General features: G+C 39.2%; 1 protein-coding gene across 1 annotated transcript; it reads left to right on the forward strand.

The window, feature by feature from the left end:
- The first annotated feature begins 6,171 nt into the window (after positions 1–6,171).
- def8 (differentially expressed in FDCP 8 homolog) lies at positions 6,172–16,718 on the forward strand. The gene is made up of 4 exons (XM_057347543.1): positions 6,172–6,288; positions 12,170–12,310; positions 12,753–12,862; positions 12,989–16,718. Exons 1-4 carry the CDS (start codon positions 6,187–6,189, stop codon positions 13,071–13,073), a joined length of 438 nt encoding a protein of 145 aa, XP_057203526.1. The 5' UTR covers positions 6,172–6,186; the 3' UTR covers positions 13,074–16,718.
- Positions 16,719–18,648: the final 1,930 nt, after the last annotated feature.

Genomic DNA, 18,648 nt, shown 5'->3' on the forward strand with positions numbered 1-18,648 from the left:
GATAGGTTCTCAAGACAAACCCCATTCTGTCGGTTCGACACAACGTCGAGAGACCGACAGAAAGGGAACCCAGAGTTTCCCTCATTTCAGGGTAATATACTCAGAGTTTTCACTAAACCTCCTTTCTGAAGGGCATTCTCATCTGTTTATTATCAAACCTAATAATGCACAATCATCCAGGTACTTGTCTGACAAGCAAAATAATTATTAAAAAGGTTTAAGCCTTTTTAAAACATATATGAGATTATATTTACAAATGATTTAAACCAAATTGAATGTTAGCTTTTTTTTTAACCTTTTTTTGCCTAAAAAACAAAAGTAAACAGGTTTTCCCTGCAGTTGAATATTTAAAATCAATACATAATATATTATATAATTTACTCTTGAGGCAAGTAGCCATGTAATAAACGGGATAATGTACTTGCATTCGGTTATCATCGCATATAATAAATAAACCCCTTCTGTGTGATACTTGTCTCCACTTCAGTCCTGATCACGCTGTCGGGATTATTCTATCCCGTACTTTACATTGGAATGTCTCCACAGTTACTATGAAAAACAAGCCAAATCACTAATTGACCAGTGTGATTTTTCAAAATTCCTAATAACAATGAACAATTTTCTAAGTCTGACTATCAATATTATAAGTAACTCGAGACGAGACATTTTTATACTCCACGTAGACTGTAAATCATTAAAAAAACCCATGTAAAATGTAAACATTACTGAGTGTTTTATTCAAAGAAACTGCACCTCCCTTTTGTTTATGGATAGTCTTGTCCTCCCCAATATGGCAGCATTGTTGACCCAATACAGAAACAGGCCAAAGCCCTCAATGCGGTGTCTATTTATGTCTTTGACTGCATGTACCCTTTGCTAACACAGTTCTGAAATGGCTCTTTGTGAAGAGAGACAGATGTTTGCTGGTTTGCGACGTCCTTAAAATGGTGTCCTTTTCCCAAAGTGCCCGTCGACGGCACAAAAAACACATTTTTGAATTTGACCAAAATGTGCTTGAAAAAGTCCTTGAATATGGTGTTGATGAAAGTGTGGGAACCCTGTTTAAAGTCTACTCAGCCATGAGTCTGCTCCTGAGTTACAGCAAAGATCCCGAAGATCTCCTGAACCAGGAAATATTTCTGGATATATTGTATTAGCATATTAACTTATTTATTTATTTATAACAGCGACAATGCATATTAATAAACATTACTGTAAATATGCCAGAGTTAGCCAAAAGGCTATTTTTCACCAGATGGTAAAAGTCAGCCTAAAAGAGAGTAAAATTACATATTTACATAACAATATAGCAATTACAATACAATACAATACATTGGGGAAAAAATGACTATGCGTTAAAATGTACAATAAAAACACAACAGACCAACAATCCAACAAACATCAGACATATACAAGAACACACTGAACACCAACACAAGAACACCCACACACAAAGCAAGAAGCCAGCAGAGGACAGCGAAAGCAAATCCATTAGTAAACTAATGTTGACAGCTCTGATTATCAACCAGCCATTTCTTTAACTGGATCTTAAATGTTATATGTGTTTAGATTTCTGATGTTTATGGGTGTGCGGTTCCACTCAGTAGCAGCTCGAACAGAAAAAGCAGTTTGGCCAAATACACTTTTCCTAAAGGGAATAATACAATCTCCCCTCACTGCACCTCTGGTTCTGCTATGATTAGCTGTTCGGATGTTGACAAACTGATGGCGAGGAGGGGATGATAAACCGTGAATAATTTTATAAACAAGACATAGATTTGAATACTTTACCATGTTTTCCCAGCTGAGTAATTTGTGTTTTTGTAATATTGGACAATGATGAGAAATAATCTAGCCACAGGAGGTCACAAGCCAGTGTACTTTTTGTGCCGGTCCCAAGCCCGGATAAATAGAGAGGGTTGTGTCAGGAAGGGCATCCGACATAAAACTTTTGCCAAATCAAATATGCGAATCACTAACATGACTTCCATACCGGATCGGTCGGGGCCCGGGTTAACAACGACCGCCATCGGTGCCGTTGACTTACAGGGCACTGGTGGAAATTGGGCTACTGTTGGTCAAAGGAGAGGAGAAAGGTGTGTTAGAGGAGGAAGGCGTGTCCGTAGGCAGAGAGAGAAGAGGAAAGGCAGGAGTTTCAGACTGAAAGTAGGGACTTTGAATGTTGGTACGTTGACAGGTAAAGGCAGAGAGCTGGTAGATATGATGCAGAGGAGGAAAGTCGACATTCTGTGTGTCCAGGAGACCAGGTGGAAAGGGAGCAAGGCTAGAAGCATTGGAGCGGGGTTTAAACTGTTTTATCATGGTGCGGACAGGAAGAGAAATGGAGTAGGAGTGATCCTGAAGGAGGAGTGTGTGAAGAATGTTCTGGAGGTAAAGAGAGTGTCAGATAGGTTGATGAGTCTGAAGCTAGAAATTGAAGGGGTGATGTTGAATGTTGTCAGTGCTTATGCTCCACAAGTAGGTTGTGAGCAAGAGGAGAAAGACAGATTCTGGAGCGAGTTTGAGGAAGTGATGCAGAGTGTTCCCAGAGGTGAGAGAGTGGTGATAGGCGCAGACTTTAATGGACATGTTGGTGAAGGGAATAGTGGGGATGAGGAAGTGATGGGCAGGTTTGGTCTTCAGGAAAGGAACCCAGAAGGACAGAGGTTGGTAGACTTTGCTAAAAGTATGGAGATGGCTGTGGTGAACACGTACTTTCAGAAGAGGCAGGAACACAGGGTGACATATAAGAGTGGTGGCAGGAGCACACAGGTGGACTATATCTTATGTAGACGCTGTAATCTGATGGAGATTAGCGATTGCAAAGTAGTGGTAGGAGAGAGTGTAGCTAGACAGCATAGGATGGTGGTGTGTAAGATGACTCTGGTGGTGAGGAAGATGAAGAGAGCAAAGGCAGAGCAGAAGACAAAGTGGTGGAAGTTGGAAAAGGAAGAGTGCCGTGTTGTTTTCAGGGAAGAGTTGAGACAGGCTTTAGGTGGACAGGAGGTGCTTCCAGATGACTGGACTACTACAGCCAAAGTGATCAGGGAGACAGGTAGGAAGGTGCTAGGTGTATCATCTGGAAGGAGAAAAGAAGACAAGGAGACTTGGTGGTGGAATGAGGAAGTTCAGGAGAGTATCCAGAGGAAGAGGTTAGCTAGGAAGAAGTGGGACAGTGAGAGGACGGAGGAAAGTAGACAGGAATATAGGGAGATGCAGCGTGAGGTTAAGATAGAGGTTGCAAAGGCCAAACAGAAAGCTTATGAGGATATGTATGCAAGGTTAGATAGTAAGGATGGTGAGAGGGATTTGTATCGGTTGGCGAGGCAGAGGGATAGAGATGGAAAGGATGTGCAGCAGGTTAGAGTGATTAAAGATAGAGATGGAAATGTGTTAACAGGTGACAGGAGGGTGAGGGAAAGATGGAAGGAGTACTTTGAGGAACTGATGAATGAGGAAAATGGCAGGGAGAGAAGAGTAGTAGAGGCAAATATTGTTGAGCAGGAAGTAGAAAGGATTAGCAAGGGTGAAGTTAGGAGAGCTTTGAAGAGGATGAAGAGAGGAAAGGCGGTTGGTCCGGATGACATACCAGTGGAGGTATGGAAGTGTCTAGGAGAGATGGCAGTAGAGTTTTTAACTAGGTTGTTCAACGAGGTCTTAGAGAGTGAGAGGATGCCTGAGGAATGGAGGAGAAATGTTTTGGTGCCGATTTTTAAGAACAAGGGAGATGTGCAGAGTTGTGGAAACTACAGAGGTATTAAGCTGATGAGCCATACAATGAAGTTGTGGGAAAGAGTAGTGGAAGCAAGGCTAAGGGGAGAAGTGAGCATTTGTGAGCAGCAGTATGGTTTCATGCCAAGAAAGAGCACTACAGATGCGATATTTGCTTTGAGAAGGTTGATGGAGAAGTACAGAGAGGGTCAGAAAGAGCTGCATTGTGTCTTTGTAGATTTAGAGAAAGCGTATGACAGGGTGCCAAGAGAGGAGCTGTGGTATTGTATGAGGAGGTCTGGAGTGGCAGAGAAGTATGTTAGAGTGGTGCAGGATATGTATGAGAGCAGTAGGACAGTGGTAAGGTGTGCGGTAGGTGTGACAGAGGAGTTCACGGTGAAGGTGGGACTGCATCAAGGATCGGCTCTGAGCCCCTTCTTGTTTGCGGTGGTGATGGACAGGCTGACAGATGAGGTCAGACAGGAATCTCCATGGACTATGATGTTTGCGGATGATATTGTGATCTGTAGTGAGAGCAGGGAGCAGGTGGAGGAAAGTCTAGAGAGGTGGAGGTTTGCTCTGGAGAGAAGAGGAATGAAGGTTAGTCGCAGCAAGACAGAATACATGTGTGTGAATGAGAGGGATTCAAGTGGAACAGTGAGGTTACAGGGAGAAGAGGTAAAGAAGGTGCAGGATTTAAAGTACTTAGGGTCAACAGTCCAGAGTAATGGGGAGTGTGGAAAAGAGGTGAAGAAGCGTGTGCAGGCAGGTTGGAATGGGTGGAGAAAAGTGTCAGGTCTGTTGTGTGATAAAAGAGTACCAGCAAGAATGAAAGGAAAGGTGTACAGGGCAGTAGTGAGACCAGCGATGTTGTATGGTTTGGAGACAGTTGCACTGAAGAAAAGACAGGAGGAAGAGTTAGAGGTAGCAGAGCTGAAGATGTTGAGGTTCTCTTTGGGAGTGACGAGGATGGATAGGATCAGGAATGAGTACATCAGAGGGACAGCACATGTGAGATGTTTTGGAGACAAAGTTAGAGAGGCCAGGTTGAGATGGTTTGGACATGTTCAGAGGAGGGAGAGTGAATATATCGGTAAAAGGATGCTGAGGTTAGAGCTGCCAGGCAGGAGGCCAAGAGGAAGACAAAAGAGGAGGTTTATGGATGTAGTGAAGGAGGACATGAAGGTAGTCGGTCTGAGAGAAGAGGATGCAGGGGATAGGGCGAGATGGAGGCAGATGATTCGCTGTGGCGACCCCTGAAGGGAACAGCCGAAAGGAAAAGAAGAAGAAGGACAATGATGAGAAATACTTGGTTTCTTATCCAAAATGTTTACAGTTTGTTTATAAAGTGATTGCAGAGGTTTCAATGATGTAACACTAGCTTGTGACCAAATAGGTAAACAGTAAGTGATATGTGAGAAGATCATAGAGTGCGTGTACATTTTTGCTGCCTTTGTGGATATTTGATGACGAATGTGTCTAAAGTTACTGAGGTTGAATTTGATTCGATTACAGACCCTTTTTACATGTGCTGTAAATGACAACTTTGAATCAATTAAAAACCCAAAATATTTGTATTCAGACACAATCTGCAGTCTTTCCCCTGACACAAAAACATCTGGCTCAACACTAAAGTTATTTGGACTTCAGCTGCAGGCAGGAGTGTTTCAACCAAGCTGTAATATTAACCATAGAGTTAGTGAGCTTCTCAGCCACCTGAAAGATATTACTACCATGTCATCAGCATACATCTGCACAGAAACATCTGGACAGACAGACGTCTGGAGGTCATTTATATAAGTGAAAACAACAAAGGTCCTAAATTTGACCCTTGAGGAAATATGGCTTTGACTATGGGTCAAAAGTCACTTGAGCTGTGACTTTCTGTTACCTGATGTAGCTTGATATAACTGTGCAGAGAACTTAACTGGAGATCTGATAAACTGATCTGATTTGAACTGAGAGCTGAACTGGGGTTGTCCCCATGTCCTCACTGTGCAGTCTACACTGAGTGCATTATTATTATGCAATTTGATATTCTGATCATATTTTTTGCAGGCACATTTGACCAATTCTTTATATTCAGGCATGCATAATTGTTGTAGGATTACTTTTACGGGTGTAGTGTGTCAAAAAAGACATTTAATATACACTGAAAAGTCAATAATAAATACTCATTGTAAGAATGCAATACTAGAGTATCAACATGCTCATTGAGTCAGCACTCAGACAAAAACCGGCCAAGAAGGAAAGATACCGTTTACCTGCACTTTCACTGAACAAAGAACAACCTTATTTTCCAACCAAATCCAACAAGGACAAACCTTTACAGATACATCACTATGAAGATGTCTGGCTGAAAATAAAGAGCGAGACAGAAATTTTGTTATTGTAGATTCATTGCTTTTTACTTAGTTTTTATGGGCAAGGTGTGTTTGTTGCACATGAAAAAAGTAATCCAATGAAATCAATCCTATGATATTTCTATCACTGCAGAAGTTACGTCAAGACATCTTACTCATGAAGCCATATTTCATCACCTGTAAGGAGGCCATGGAGGATCGACTGCTGCTGCAGGTGAGTTTGGGAATAACTCGATATCTGCAATTTACACTATTCACTTGGCGAAAACAATCCAATGTAGACATGCTGACTCTGAAAAGCTTACGCTGTCAAGAAAGTAAAAACGGCCCAATATGCTGGACAGAGATTTCATTGAGCAGCAAAACTTTGCACCATTGAAGACTCGAAAAGAAAATGGTCTTGAAAGGAGTGATGTGATCACAGTTGGTGTCTAACAGAATTGACGGTGTTCATGACCGCTGTCTTTTGACACTCGCATTATCCGATCTATCAGGCGAAAGTGCAGATGCAAATATGTGTGTGCGATTCATATCCAATTTATTTTCACATAGAAATTGAGATCTAAAAAAATCAGAATCCACACTGTAAAAATTAAAGGTACTTTGAGGAACCATTTGGGGTTCTTCACATTGCCACACCGGCGGAACCCTCAGGGGAAACTCAAGGCACCGCTTCACGAAGGGCGGTTCTCTGAGGAACCCTCAAGGCTTCTTGGGGATCCCTTTTATTAAAATGGTCTGGAACCATTTTAGGTGCTTCAAGGCACCATTTCACAGTTTATATTTGCTATTCACAATATTTTAATAAGCAGAAATACTAAATCAAATACAACAGTTTATTGATAAACAACAACGATTTACATTGAATAAATATTTACAGAATGGTCAATATTGAACATTACCGTTCTAACTTCATGAAATCACATGTATAATTAATATTGTGTTGGTGATATTGTTATAAATGAAAAGTCTTTATCTTAACAAAACTAAGCAAATGATTTGCCTTAATTTTAAATATACTGTACATACAGAAATATTTCAGGTACTTTGTACAAATGTACAATTGTTAAAAAGTCCAGCAAAAATTAATGTGTCATAGCAAGGCCAACACCCATGTTAAGGTTGTAATTTGCCAAAAAGCAAATCCTTGCGAGCTAGAGAAAACAATGCTGTTCTCTCCAAATGGGTTTCCTGCTATTACCAGGTGGTGTGAGGATCCGAAAGTAGACTTTGTAGTCAAAGTCAAAATTATTTCTATAGTACATTTCACAATTTTGCATTGCTGAAGTAGATATGTATTTATGGCAAAAAGAGAACAGGAGCTGCGCCTGTTGGCCTTAGGTGTCCCAGGCAGTGCAAGGATGAGCATTAGGGTGGGCTGGGTCTGTTGGCCTTGGGTGTCCCTGGGAATAAGACATGGAGACCAAAAAGAGGGATTTAGATAACATATCATAAAACATTACATTTAATCATTTAGCACATCACAAATTGGTTTACAAATGTAACAATAAACAAAATATTACAATGCCTGGAAGTCACTGCTTTGGTCTATGGTTAAGGAGTACAATAGGCTATTTATAGCAACAACTGTAATAATCCACTTTATTCAGATTTTCCATTGTCAATGAGTATTTTTACATGTGCAAATATAACAAATAACATAATAATAAAAAATCACAATAAATATATTTTCCGTCCGATTTTTGCTACTCAACTGGAAAATACTGAAAATTCTGAGTTAAAAGGATAAAAACAGAACTGAATGATAAAAAAATATTTAATTACAGACAATTTATGTAACATGGGTGGGAAAACCATTCAACACAAACATCAATAAGTTAAAAAAGAGCTATACATTCACTAAAAGTGAACATAATAGCTAAAAGTGTCTAAAAGTCATTGTTTGTCATTTAACACTAACGTTACCCATTTAACGTTAGCCCCACAAGCTTCATCTTAACTTATATTCGTTAGCATCTCGGCTAAAACATGCGCTGCCTACACTGTGTAAATAAATGGTTTAAACAGCCAAAAGCGGCCATACAATTTGACGTGTCAGAGTATACATTTATATAAATAGTATGTAGTTAGTATATTTAAGTTATTTATATATTTTGACTTTACTTACATCCAATGGGACAGTCGAGAGGTTGTTGTGATCCGTTATTTTGAATTCCCGCCTGTCGCCCGCCTGTCTTTTTACTGTGCATGTGCATTTTTCCTGCTTACACGTTTGTGGGTCATATCCAGTTGGAGCCACATAAGAGGAAAAGTCAGATTTGGGTCATTTGAACCAAGTTGCCTTTTATCATGTCTTGTCAACCTTCTTGTCCGTTCTGTCACCATAGTAACCCGTCATGATCACCTGTGTATAGTTTAATATCCTGGTGTGGATTTATACTCCTGTTTTACTTCAATTCTCAATCTGTCCTAGTTTATGTTTAATTTACTCGTGTGTATATGTACGTCTTGTTTTTCTAAATATTCTAGTGACACGTGACAAATTGACAGATTAATGTACCTTTTACATTATCACTGTAAGTTCAATTCATCCCTTAAAAGTAAACAATTACTGTTATCAGTATTACAGATAGATCAGATGGGAGTCTAGTTGTATTGTGTATGTATATGTATCATGTTTGTTATTTTAGGACGTTTTCACACATAAGGGTTTGTTTCGGAACCTGGTGCGTTTTTCTCTCTTGGTTCGGTTCGTTTAGGCATATGTGAACACGGCAATCGCGCTAGGATCCACCCTAAAACAATCGCTCTGAGACCGTCTGAACAAGGTGGTCTCGGCCCGATTGCAAACGAACTCTGGAGCGGTTCGGTAGATGTGTGAAAGCCATCCGACCCAACGGACCAACGAACCAGACTGTATCACAATGTATGATGGGTAATTATGTAAAGTTGCGTGACGCAAAAGTGATTGTTTAGCTAATGGCTCCCTGTAACAATGTTCAAAGTAAGGAAGGAAGGAGGCGGGAACCGGCGAATGTTAAACCAAACTTTTAATAAAATAAACATACAACAAAACGAAAGTAAAGTGCTGACAGCTCCCTCACAGACGACTGCCGGCCACACAAAAACAATAAAACATAACATAAAATCCAGGCCTGGTTCTCTCTCGTCCTTCTCCTTTTATGCTTCCCGAGCTCCGCCGTGAGAGACGCGAGACCGGTGTAACGCGCAGGTGACGCTCATTATCACTCGCGTTACTGGACGGAAAATAAACAGATTGTCATGACAGAAACACAAACAACGGCCCAGATGCGGAAAAAACAGAATTTATTGGACACAATCAATAGCACGGTGATCGTCAATCACTGTCCAGTAGCGACCCGGCCGCGAGCGTATCAGCTCGCGGTGGTGAGAAGTGAAGAAAGCGTCAATCTCTGTCCAGTAGCGACCCGGCCGCGAGCGTATCAGCTCGCGGTGGTGAGAAGTGGAAAGCGTCAAACTCTGTCCAGTAGCGATCCGGCCGTGAGCATACCAGCTCGCGGTGGTGAGGGAAGAACCTGAGGTAATGGCACACCACAACGGGAACGAAGGCTAGGAATCCAGCGAGAAGATAGAGTCTTACGTGCCGGGATTCCTCACACCGTCCTGGTGCTGTGCGGGGATACCGGAAGAAGACTCCGGCGAGAATGAAGCTCTCCGATCCTCCGGAGAAGAGCTGGCCACAGACAGAGGATGACGGGAGGAGCGACCCAGGGAACTGCCAGAGATGAGAGAAGAACAGGAGTGCAGGCGACTATAGAACAAAAAACAAGACAGGACTTAACAGGAACTATGACAAGGCACAAAACTAGGAAAGGCTTCTTCAGACGAGCCGCAGCAACGTCTGGGTCAGTCTGCACTGGCTAAACACGAGCAACGGTCAGACAACGAACAAGAGACACTAGGGAATGATAAAGGGAAGAATAATGAGAGGAAATAGTGTCAGGTGCGGGGCAATTACGGGAACAAGGGCGCTAATCATGGTAAGTAAATGCAGGAGTGCGTGTGTGTAGTGGAAAATCACCAGTGCATGAAAGTCTACCGACACAGGGAGGAGGAAACAATGACGTGGACACCGAGCACGCGATCCGCTAAAAGATAGCGGAACCACGTGCTCGACACAGACCAAAACAAACTCCGTGCCAAGAAAACACACCGAGCTAAACCAGACCGTGACACAGATGCACTCTGACCAATCGAAGGAGAGTTTACTCGCACGTGACTTTTATTAACAAAGTTTGGTCCGATTGAAAATATTGCAATAAATTGCAATATTGTAGTGATTTAACCCCCGGTTTTGGAACAAAGCAATCGATCCACAGGTGTGAAAACGCCTTTAGATTTTTTTTTAAAGTGAGAATTTCTTTGTTTTTTATGATTTATTTTTGGCCCTTTTGCCTTTATTAATGCAGTAGAAGAGAGAGGACAGGAAGCAAAGTGGGTGAGAGAGGGTGTGGGACCACAAGCCCGAACTCGACCTTGGGTCACCCGGCGAGCAACAGCGCCATATGTCAGAGCACTAACCACAAGGCTATCAGCTCCAGCGTGAGAATATGTTTAAAAGTAGATTAACTGTGAGGACGTGGACCAGAAATATGTCAGGAGACAATGCTCTAATTTCATACACAATTTATTTAAATTTTTCTATATATATTTGGGCCGAACTTGCATATATGAAAGGCAGGTAACAGGTTTCAGTTTATGATCCTGCACCTAAAGGTCACTTCAGCACTGAGACAAAAAAGAGGAATTTGGCATTTCTATCCATTTAAACCATTTAACAACCACAGGGGAAATGGCATCCTCTTGTATAGACGCATTTACTGTTAGTAAACATTGTGATCCCCCTGACCTCATTACTAATGCTAGGTAGCACGTTTTGTTTGCTTACTTTTTGACAATGGCAAAAAAATTTGATTCAATTTTAACATGTAAGATCACTCACTGTTTAGGACCGCAGTCTTTGTTTTTTGAAAAAGTAAACTTTAACGCAAGGAACCTGGCTGACCTGTACGCTCTCACTCAATGGATCCAGGGAATATTACCTCCAGTTAAGAAGCCTGACATCCACACCTGCCAGACAGAGAAACCAAGCGTGTAAAGTAAAGATAAACTGAGATAGTAAACATCTGTAGATGCCTTCTTGTACTAAGTCTAACAGTAGCAAACATTAGCAAATGCATTTACTTGACCACAAACCGGACAAATAACATGAGCCTTCTCACTGTTCCCTCTCCCTTATACTAATGCACTTGTGATAACTAAAGAAAAAGAGATGACAAACACTTTCCTTAATGTTTCGTTTCTGGCCGATAGTTGTATAACTAACAAAGTTAGCTTAGCATACCCTGTGCTTTCAAAAGTTAACGCTACGTGAAAAATAACCTTGTTCCCTAGTTTCTGATTAGGTGGGCATACGTGAGATATTTTTAGTCCCAAAACATAATCCACACCAACAAAAGACGTCAACAAAAGTGAAACGCGAGCATTTTTGACGATCGTTTCTGTTCGGTCCGCTAGTTTTATTATGTTTAACTACAGCTGTCGTCAGTGTTTTTGTTTGGCAATGGCAGCAGGTATGTGTTAAAATATCAAATTGGAGACTGTATTCTGTCGATTGTGGCACTAAACAACACAACAAGATGATATTTTAAACTCCTTATGTAGCCAAAACTGTGCTGGTTTGTATTGGCCGCCTCCAGTTTTCCCTTTGTTTTGCCTCCAGCTAATGCCGTGATGTAAGCGTGACGTCGGCCATAAAGGGGTCTATTGTTGCTTTGGATAAGAGCATCTGCAACATGAATAAATGTTAATGTAAACACTACAAACCTATAACCTTTCCTCAACAGAAAAAAACTAGTTGTTTTAATCCTACATAACCCATAATTCCTTAGAAATGGTATAAAACAGGAAGGTCAAAATCCCAAAAAACAATCATGTAATGTGAGCATGTAGGATTCATAGCTAACTTACAATATCATCACAGCACCTGTGGATTTTTATAAACTATTAGAAATGTTGAAATCTACATGATTTAACAAAAACATTGATTATAAAATACAATTATGGTTCTTACAATTTCGATTATGTCACAGCTTCAGGACCGCCAGCACTTTGTTGAGAATGATGACATGTATAGCTTACAGGACCTGATTGACACCTCCAGTGGGCGTCTCAGTTGCTCCCTCACTGAGATTCACACAACCTTTGCCAAACATATAAAACTGGATTGTGAGGTGAGAAACACACATTTAAACAAGAATGAACATAAAACGATTAAATAAATAAATGAAATATGTAATATGTAAGGGATAATCCACAGCTAGCCGTGCGTTAAAGGGTTTTAATGCACAATGTGGAGGCCAAGAACCACCCGACGCGAAGCAGAGAAAAAAATCCTTTAACGCACGGCTAGCTGTGGATTATCCCGCTTATACCATAATCATTTGCCAAGTTAAATATTTTATTGATGTTTACAGTGAAATTTTAGAGCAAACAGGTGAAAATTACAGTGATTTTGTCAGTTAAATTTCAAATGTAATCAAACGTACTGGAGCTGCCTGTGCGTTAAAGGGTTTTAATGCACACCTTCCAGCCAATCAGAATCGAGTATTCAACAAGACCACGGTATAAAATGACATTGTCTTCTGTCACCTTTCTTTATCTCTGTGCTATTAGAAATGCCAGGCCAAAGGCTTTATGTGTGAACTGTGTAAAGAGGGTGATATTCTCTTTCCATTCGACAGTCACACCTCTGTCTGTCACGACTGCACTGCTGTTTTCCACAGGTCTGTTAGCAATCATATGTATATGGCCACTTTACATTAGATTCTACACTTGTATGGCTTAATAAAATAAATGTCAATGTATGTTGGGATTAACTGTGTTGTTTTGGTTTTTTTCATGTTGTTCAGGGATTGTTACTATGATAACTCTACTACATGTCCACGCTGTGTGAGAATGCTGGAACGCAAACATGTGGAGACTTTGAACCCTTAGATGAGCCTGATGAATCAACCAGGTCACAAACATCCTCACAGCCAAACGTTTGTCCTTAGTCGTGTGTTCTCTGTCCTGTGATCTACAGTTTATTTATTCTTGAGGATTGAATCGTGTCAAGGTCTGCGCTGAAGGAAGTGTTACAGTACTCTGGTTATTTGACAAAACAGTCTAGTCTTTTGTTTTGTTTTGTTATACTTCATGTTTAGTGGAATTTCCTAGAAAGCACTTGTAGACTATAATATTCTTCAACATGGCTTATTTTATAAGATCAACAATTTTTAATCTACTCATTCATTTGTGGAGAACCACTGGTCGAGTTACGTCCAAAATCCCAATAATCCCATGTGTACTGCGAATGTGCAAATGTAATTTCTGGAATGTCAGGAACATCTTAAAATGAAATGTTCTGTACTACAGTACAATTATTATTATTTGTTGTAAAATAATATATAATTATCATGTTATTATGAATTGTCAACCTGCAACCGTATTGTATTTCAAGAAATATGTGGATCATTACATAAAGCACGAATGAAACCACTTGGAACAATCACCACTCTTTTATTTCGGTTATTTTTATTTGTTACAGAGATAACCGCAGGGCTCGTGAAGAGAGCTGCTAGTCCCTTGTCAAAATGTAAAAAAGTCAAGACTTTTTTCACTGTTATTTTCTTGCAACTCACATACAGACGAAGACACATTTCTGATCCACGTTTTAATGCGTTATTAACAACTACAGTTTGGATCCTGTACACCAAGGCTAGTCAGCTCGGCTCCTGAAGAGTTTTCAACCTCAAACACACCTGACCAAGCTTATCAAAGTATTCAGGACTACTTGAAAATGATAAACAGGTCTGTTGGATATGGGTTGGAACAACTATGCAGCTCACTTCCCCTTCAGGATCGGAGTTGACTAGCTCTGCCGTAGTCTACACACTGCCTAGATTTTTTTTCAAAATGCGTTTGTTAATACCTGCGTTTTTCCAAAGTTAATTCAGTATAGAATGCAATTGTTATTCCCATAAATGAATGAACTGCGTGCGTACCAGGGCTATGCAAAATTCAGAATTTCAGAATTTAATTCAATTAAATGAATGAATTTGAATTTGAATTGACTCCACCCTACAGGATATTGAATTGAATTTGAATTGGAATTACAGGAAGTGGAATTGAATTCATTGCAATTCAGAGAAATTCATTCTTATCACATATCAGTGAGAATGTGATACTTTTAATAGACATTGTTCTTCCTAATGGAAGTACAGCTTCTAACATTAAGCATACATTCCGTTAATGTTGAATAATTAGCAATATCTTCATTTCAAAGTAATCAAATGAAACAATGTTTTGGTAAATGCAGTTATCGTTTATTAAAGTACTTTACAGAGTTATGTTGTTGCATCTAATGGTCAACAGTTCCTCAAATCTTTGGTCAACCATTTTGAAGACTTGGATACAGCAAGCTATTCTGGGAAATGAAGTGCTATCCTATCATTTTCCACAATTTGAAAGTTATTACAATTTTAATGATCTGTTTTATAGAGTATGTTTTTAATGTTAATTTGTGATACAAAATAGATAAAAATTCAAGAATTGAATTGGAATTTAGGGGTCATTCTCAATTCAATTCTGAATTTTGTACAACCCATGTGTACAGAACAGGAATAAGCACTATAAGGTGAAGCAACGACTATACCTGCAGTGTGTACGTGACCAAAATTATTAAAGCTGCATTCCGTAACTTGCTCCTTTATCGCTATCTCTGTTGAAAACATATAACTGTAGGTTTCTTGCGATGTTGAATTCTTTACACGAGTTGTTCTTTGGCCTTTGCTGCTTTGATGAATGTGATCATATTGGTTGTCTGCGATCACAACAACAGAGCGGATCTGTCATCATATATTGACATGTAAGTAAGAGGTCAGTCATACAAGTCGGCTGATAAAATGTCACCTGAACAAGTAATAAATCTGCCATTTTCCAAATGAAACGTGTTTTGAAATAAATTACGTTACTGGCGTCTTTGGCTGTTAATCCTGATTTTGAACAGTTTTTTTTGTGTACTTAAAACTGGAAAAGCATGTAAAAAACAAGCAGGTTCTATTAATATCAGTTAGTTTATTTTAGGTGCCTGGACGTTTACGAGAAAATTCATTCTGTAATTCTTAAAATAGCATAAATATAATAGAAATGTAAGAAAACCACAATATACTGTAAACTCTTTAATCGGTTCACCCCAAGGCAACATTTATTACAGTAATATTTTACTGCAGTAGCAATAGTTAGTATAAACTATTATCATGTAGTAGTTTCATACTTAATAAAAATGCATCATTCCAACATTACTCTAAATCTAAAAATCTAATTAAAATAAATACAAATAAATCAAATTAGTTAACATGCCACGCTTTGTCTCTTTCTGTTATTTCTTCAAAAGACTAGTTTATTCTCATCTTGTTCACTGATATAAACAGGTTTTCCTAAAATGTATTTGCAAGTACATTCAGCATATTATATCATGTCACTCTCAGTTCTTACATATCACTGTACTATATTACATCTTGATCATTTTCATTTGCATGTTTTCGAATCAAATGGAGCTGTTGTATGTCTCAGTCTTGTAAAGTTTCAGAATCCCTGCAGTGCTTTTGTTCTCGAGCAGGCTGTGTTTTACTGCAATGTCTCCAGGAAGGAGACGGCATGGAGACAGCATGGTGTATCAGGTGCCGACCTGCACAATACACATAAATATCATTGCTGAACTATGAATGAGTTGTTTTGGGGTAACAGTAATACTACATTTAATTGATTTCCTAAATACCTCAGAACGCATATACTACCATAGTAGGAAAAATGACTATATTTTTTTGTTCTGCTGAACACATAAGAAAACATTTTGAAGAATGTAGGAAAGCAAACAGTTCTGGGGCACTTTTGACTACCATTGTAGTCAACGGGGGCAAGATCTGTTTGGTTATAAGCATTCTTCCAAATATTTTTCTCTGTGTTCATCAGAACAAAGACATTTATACATTTATACAGATTTGGAACAACTCGAAGGTGAGTAATCGATGACAGAATTTTCTCTTTTGGGTGAAGTATCCCTTTAAGGCAAGTCCCACACTAAAATGAATGTTTGACCTGTCTTAACTGAAAATAACTTACCCTGACACATCTTAAAATACTGTATGTCTTATTATATTTCAGTTTTGTTATTCTTTTAAATATTGTTTTTAATATGTGAAAACGTATAAATAAAGTGAGGGAAATAAATACTGTATGTCAGTGCCATTGTTTTTTCTCAAGATGTAAACCACTAATGTTTTTTTGTAAGGCATTTTTATAAAAGTGCCTTAAATATCCTAATTTAACACTAAGGTCTAGTCCTGGCTTAAGATAAACCTTGTCTGTGAAACAGGGCCATAATTTTCTCAGTTATTTTAGTCCAAGCCTGATGTTTCTTACTTATAATATATACTATAAACATTGTAATAGCTAAACTTGTTTATTTAAATGCATTTTCATCAAAGGACAACTGTAATAAAACGTCTGCCATCTTGTTTAAGTTGTTCTGTGTCTTACTTTTTCTAAAAAAGCAGTGCGATTCAGAGTGTCTTACTGAAGATAACCATCAGCCATGGGGTATGTTGTAACATTTGCCCTTCTATCACTTTCTGTGTAATTGTATGAAAATAGTATGGTCTAAAAACAAAAAAAATCTGTCTTTAGCAAAGATGTCTATGCTGTTTGTATGAAAACATGATTACATGATCTAACTTAAATAGTTTTAAAATGTTTTAGCCAAACACAAAATGCATTAGTTTGATATTTTAGCTCTACAATCTGCATTCATTTTATGGCTCCATCATGTATGTTGTCTCGTGTATCTGTATCAGATATTTCTCCTGGAATTGCTTTAAAAAGTAGAAATCAAGATGTTAATACATTAATAAAATCCTAAATCTTCTGAGTTACAACAGAAAACCTTTGAGAAATAAACATTTGATTAGTGCTGTTCCTGTTGACACATTTAATACGTTATTATTAATAATTGTACTTGAACCCACACTTAAACCAGAAATGAATGCAGTGTGAGGATAATGACACTCACTTGATGGCAAGTCATTTTGGTCATCCTCTTCCAATTCAACAAAAACCTCGGAAAGTTCCTGGTCAGAAACATCTGTGAGCTCTGTCAGATCCAACAGGTCAAAGTTCACCTCGAGAGATGACACACTACTTAGAGGACCTGTAAAGATTTGAAGATCAATACAGTCAGACAGCCTGCAGAAGTCACAGAACACAGAGATGCTACACACTTATATAGAGCACCCCTCAGTAAAACACTGCACGGGGACCAAATAAAAGTCCACTAGGCACACTTAAGCTTTATTTTAAACTGAAAATGTGCTGTGTAATGTCTCGTGCGTGAAAGACTTCTGTATTTATTATAATTCTGGATGTTTACCATCATGTCTTGTGTAAGGAACATGCTGCAGACCTGTATTCTGAGATCCTGCAGTACTGTCATTTTTCTCCCCAGTGGGATGGTGGCCATAATCTCCAGATCTGATGTGATCTAGCCGGCTCTTACTCTCTATGGGCTCTGTGAAAATATAAGAAACACAGTTGAAGGTGATGCTATAAATTGTTAACCTCATAATTAAATCATCCTCATTCCATTCGAGATGTACATGTCTTCCTTTCCTCAACTGAACACACACAGGAGTTCATCTGCCTATCCTGTCTTATCAAAGCGATGGTATCCAGACCAGCTGTTTCCTGGGGGTGCTGCTGTAAGAACGATGAAACTTTCGGAACACTGGTGGATGTCAAATAGGTATAACTTCAGGCCGGAACGGTCCCAAATGAGATGTGGACTCCAATATTGGGCGGTAACCTCCAAAACTGGGCAGAGTCACCACTTGAGATATGCAAGCTGTGTCCTTCAGAGGATGCGACCTCCGGAGGACACAAGGATGCAGCCTTCCGAAAACGAGAGTCTCGGAAATTGTGCATTGCATTTTGGGAAGATTCTACCATGTTGTACGCTACGCATAACAGTGTATTAGTACACAGCGACAATAAACAAGAGAATTACAATGGAACGAACGCAGATCAGATGCAAAGTTCCATATAGAGAACATCTCAACAATAAAGCACAGTTGCGGTAACTAACTTGGCAAACATTAAAGAAATGAAACAGGGCTCGATACATGCAAACAAAGTTCTATATACCGATCTCAACGAGCTACCGCAATTAAAGTAAAATTGGAGCAGTGTGGATTCATAATAATTACTTTAATGTCTGATTACGTTTTCCATATCTTTAGTAGATGTCTTACAGACGTACATGTGCTAGGTTTTAGGGTGAGGTTAGGAGTATACTATATAGAATGCCAGAATGGAAAACAGGCCCATTACACTAAATTACCACGCTGCAAAACGTTATACATATTCATTTATTAAGTTTTAAAGAGTGTAAAACATGGTACAACTCATAAAAAATGTTGCAGATTAATTGATACCCAAGCACAGGTATGCCTCAAAGACGTTTGTTAAAGATCTGGAA

The sequence above is a fragment of the Triplophysa rosa genome, linkage group LG12 (assembly GCF_024868665.1).
Source record: "Triplophysa rosa linkage group LG12, Trosa_1v2, whole genome shotgun sequence".
NCBI lineage: Eukaryota > Metazoa > Chordata > Actinopteri > Cypriniformes > Nemacheilidae > Triplophysa > Triplophysa rosa.